The 4676-nt window shown below is 33.8% G+C and overlaps 1 protein-coding gene across 1 annotated transcript; it reads left to right on the forward strand.

The window, feature by feature from the left end:
* The first annotated feature begins 2403 nt into the window (after nucleotides 1–2403).
* LOC105798189 (zinc-finger homeodomain protein 9) lies at nucleotides 2404–3906 on the forward strand. The gene has a single exon (XM_012628166.2). The coding sequence runs from the start codon at nucleotides 2726–2728 to the stop codon at nucleotides 3704–3706; it is 981 nt and encodes a 326-aa protein (XP_012483620.1). The 5' UTR covers nucleotides 2404–2725; the 3' UTR covers nucleotides 3707–3906.
* The last annotated feature ends 770 nt before the right edge of the window (nucleotides 3907–4676 follow it).

Consider the following 4676-nt stretch of genomic DNA (forward strand, 5'->3'; position numbering starts at 1 on the left):
GTGTAGCAGATAGGGGTAGGATTATTCTTTTTATGATATATGCATTTACGCATGTGAAATTTCTGATCTGTCTGTTATGATATATGCATTTAAGCATGTTCCGATATGATTTTTGCTTGTGGGCCAAGGCACACGCTAGGCTTTTTAGCTCACTCTATTTGTTTAACAGTTTTCAGGTGATCCTCAGACTTAGGATTTGGTTGCACTCAAGAGCTCAGTTCAGTTTACTATTTTTAATTCTTTCAGAACCTTTTATTCTAATTTTATAGATTATCGAACCATTTTATTCTTCAGACTTTGACTTTGGTTTGACATTTGCTAAATCTTATTAATTAGGTGGTAGATTTTTAACTGGAATGTTTTCCGATAACACAAATCGAATGAATGATTTTCAAAGTTAAGTAACCTTGAGAATTTTTTTCCGTTGCAAAGGTTTAATTGGAATAATGCATTTTACAAAGCAAGCAACTAAAACGTGATGGTTTTATAAAATTGAGTTTATAAGCAAATATTTTAAGATTCCCTTACATGCTTTTGTGATAAACATTCTTACTAAATATATAAAGCTAGTTTAATAATATCAAATTTTCGGTTTCCAAAGTAAAATTTGTTTTGGAACCAAATGGTCAAAGTTTTAATTTATCAATGTAACCTTCATAATCTGACCATAATGTCTAGGTCGGGTTTGGTGTGTTAAAACTGAAATGATAGAAGTTGGCACACCCTGAAGTATAACTATCTCATCTATATATAATTTCACGTACTTTTCTAATGTGTAGTCAATTCGAACAGAAAGAAAACTGGCAGACTTTGTCAATCTATCAACTATCACCCAAATTGCCTTTTTCTTCTTTGGTGTAAGTGGTAAACCAACCACAAAATCTATTGTAATTATCTCCCATTTCCATTCAGGTATTGTTATAAGTTGTAACAATCATGAAGGAACTTGATGTTATGCTTTTACTTGCTGAATAGTAAGGCTTCAAATCATGATACATTTTATTGCTTCCAAGATGCATGGAAAATAAACTATAATAAGCTTCTCGAAGTAAGCTTTGCTTTAACTCATCATTATCGAAAAAACACAATCTACCTTGAAATGGAAAATTCCCTTCACTATCCACTTTGAATCCACTTTCTCTCCATATTCAACTTGTTTCTTAAATCATTCATCCTAAATGAATAACTCGTAGCCACGTTACTTTCCATCTATCATGTAATGCCTATGAGAGGATATCATTTACCTTTTATCGGGCTATGAATTCATTATTGTAAGTGAAGCTATGTCATGCAGAAGTCGTATACCCAATATACCAACGTTTGACTCTATTAGCAATTGAACTTAGGCTTTCAATACATCAAAGCATATAAGTCATGCCAACATAGTCCATCACTTACTCAAGATTGAGGTAAGATACACTATGAATGCCACAAGTAAATAAATTCTTAAATAGATCTAGGATTTAATCTACTTAGGTCATGTCCGATGTATCGTCAATCCAGACAATCACACCTATGTCTCTATCTTCTAGGAGTCATCTGCTTCATTACCCAAGACAAGGTATCTCCCTAATTAGATTTGATAAATAGTATACTAGTATTTGAATCGATTTTCTCAATTTCGATTCATCAAAGTATGGACCTTTTAGATTGCCTACTAATATATGTTTTCTTCTCGCATTATGATATGTCTGCATAATGCAACTTAATATTAGTTAAACGTTTTGTAATTAAGGAACCAATATTTGACTATACATTTTGCTTTGTGTGCAAAAACTATTAAGGAAAATATACAAATGATATTATTGTGAACGATGGAATTTTATTAAACCAATTTGTTTGAAATATTACAAGTCTATATGACAAGAAACTACACTAAGGGCACTAGATATCGTTAGAGCATACTTTAGAAAATATATAAACTTAGAATTTACCTTTAAATTAAAATAAGTGTACAATAACATTGAATTAATGGCGGTAACTAAAATGAAAACATTTTGGTAATTACAATGCTTTATTTGCAAATTTTATTTTTGGTGATTAAAATAAATTTTTTAAAATTAGATTACGAACTTAAAACTGTTCTCGATTAAAGATTGAACTTTAGATTTTCAAGGACTAATTAAGATAAAAAACTAAAATCCCAATATAAGAACATTTGGGAAGTTGAAAGACTAACTTTAAAAAAAAAAAATTTAACCCAAAACTAATTTTCACTATGGTCTAACAGTATGCGTCATGGTTCTAATATTACGTTAAGTTTAAAATTTTCCTAAATAAAATTTTTGTATGTATGTTTTAATTACAAACATATCTAACCCTAAAGGGGTCGACAACTTAACCATGGATTAGAACTCTGGTTAAAAACTCAAGTGGTTAAGAAGGGCAACCACAACCACAGATTTTTTATTATCAACAGTCCTCCTTCCTCCTCCTCCACCACCACCACTACCACCACCATCGCCTCCGCCTCCGCCTCCGCCCTTTCCTCTTTTTCCCTTCATTTTCCAAGCAATTCCCTCCAAACAAACGAAGAAGAAACACCCAACCTTTTCTGTTTCTTCTTTTTTTTCAACTCCAATCTTCTTAATTTTCTTCCATGGTATCAAAATTCTCACAAAACCCATATTGGAAACCCTATTTTAAATTCAATTTCATCCCATCTTTTTTATAATCCCCCCCCCATTAAGTTTAGGTGTTTTTGTTGACTCTAGATGTTAGAGCCATGGAAATAGCCCCTACAAGCACCCCTCCACTAAGCACCACAACACCCAAATCACCCGACCCAGAGACCGAAACACCAGTTCGGATCCAACCGGCCAAGCCCAAATCTTTTACTAACGGTGTTCTCAAGCGCCACCAACCTCACCACCACTACCTCCACCATGCGCCGCCCATAGTGGTGACCTACAAGGAATGCCTCAAGAACCATGCAGCCACTTTGGGTGGACATGCTTTAGACGGCTGTGGTGAATTCATGCCTTCTCCATCAGCCACCCCATCCGACCCAACCTCCCTCAAGTGTGCAGCTTGTGGTTGCCACCGCAACTTCCACCGCCGAGAATCAGATGACCCACCACCCACAACAACAGCCACCGCTACTATAGAATATCAGCCTCACCACCGTCACCATCCACCGCCTCCAGCAAGTCAAGCACCACATCGTAGTCCAAACTCAGCTTCCCCACCACCGATCTCATCATCTTACTACCCTTCAGCTCCTCACATGCTTTTAGCCCTTTCAGGTGGTTTAGCTGGTGCATTAGACAACAACCACCATCAAAATAACTCTCATTTACAAGGCTTAGGAACCCTTACCCCAAACACCACAAATCTGGGTTCCCACTCAAAGAAAAGATTCAGAACAAAGTTCACTCAGTTTCAGAAAGATAAGATGTTGGAATTCGCTGAGAAAGTTGGGTGGAAGATTCAGAAAAGAGATGAAGAAGCTATCCAAGAGTTTTGCAGTGAAGTTGGGGTTGATAGAGGGGTTTTAAAAGTTTGGATGCATAACAATAAGAACACTTTTGGGAAGAAAGATCAAGCCATTAATGGAGGAGAAACTGGGAATAACAACAATATTGAGAATGAACTCAGCCATGAAGACCACCATCACCACAACAACAACAATGGTCAGAATCTCAACCATCACTTTGAAACTGATAGTGTTGTTCATGTTGGAACTAATGGCTCTTCTTCCTCTTAATCATGTTTATCATGATAATCAACTTTTATCTTTTTTTCTTTTTTCTTTTCAATGAGGAGATAATAAGCTGTTAGATTAGATTAAGTACTTGTTTATTAGCTGTTCTTTTTTCTTTCTCTCTTTAATTTCTGATCATGACTGTTGAGAATATAACATGGGAAGAGCTGCTTTGATCCAAAAAAGAAATTATTTTCATTTTATTTTCTGTTTTTCCTTCATCATATTCTTTAGAATTCTGGGTTTTTGGGATCATAAACATCCATGGTTTCTGTTTTCCAAAACCTTAAAAACCTTTGAACCTGTAATGTTTCCTTATTAGTTTCCATGTTGTGTCTGTGAAGAAGAAGCAGAAAGTGATAATAAAAAACAAACAGGTATCAGATTATTTTAACATATCCCATGAACTTTATACTAATAATTTAAGCTTAATTTTATGGTACAAAAATCTAATAAGATAAGATCTTTTTTATATTTTATTATATCATCTTCCCAATCATCAGCTCAAGTCTTAATTTTTAAGATGATTTTGCAGCTATGAATGTTTGGTTGTGCATAATTGCATTATTTTTAGTGGTTTGATAAGACTAATTTATATAAACCTTCTTAAAGTACAAAAGAGAAGGCTTCTTTTTAGTATAATTTTTAATGATTAGCTGCTAATATCTTGGAATTATGTAATTTAAGGAAGATTTAATATATATATTTATGTAATATTCCCTTTTGGGGAAGGAAGATGAAGTAGAGGTAATCATTATTGCTACCATTATTAGTCCTAATTAGTATTAAAGTGGGAGATTATGACTGAATTAATGGATGTCTTGTCATTTGTCAGTCTGATTTGTTTTATTTTCTAAATTTTATGACTAAATTAATCTAGTTTTCAACTATCCTTTACCTTTGATTCTTACTCATAAGTTTTAATAGGATGGATATGGTTTATTTAATAAACTAAAAATATTTGTCAATTGTA

Source organism: Gossypium raimondii, chromosome 9, assembly GCF_025698545.1.
Source record: "Gossypium raimondii isolate GPD5lz chromosome 9, ASM2569854v1, whole genome shotgun sequence".
NCBI classification, from domain to species: domain Eukaryota; kingdom Viridiplantae; phylum Streptophyta; class Magnoliopsida; order Malvales; family Malvaceae; genus Gossypium; species Gossypium raimondii.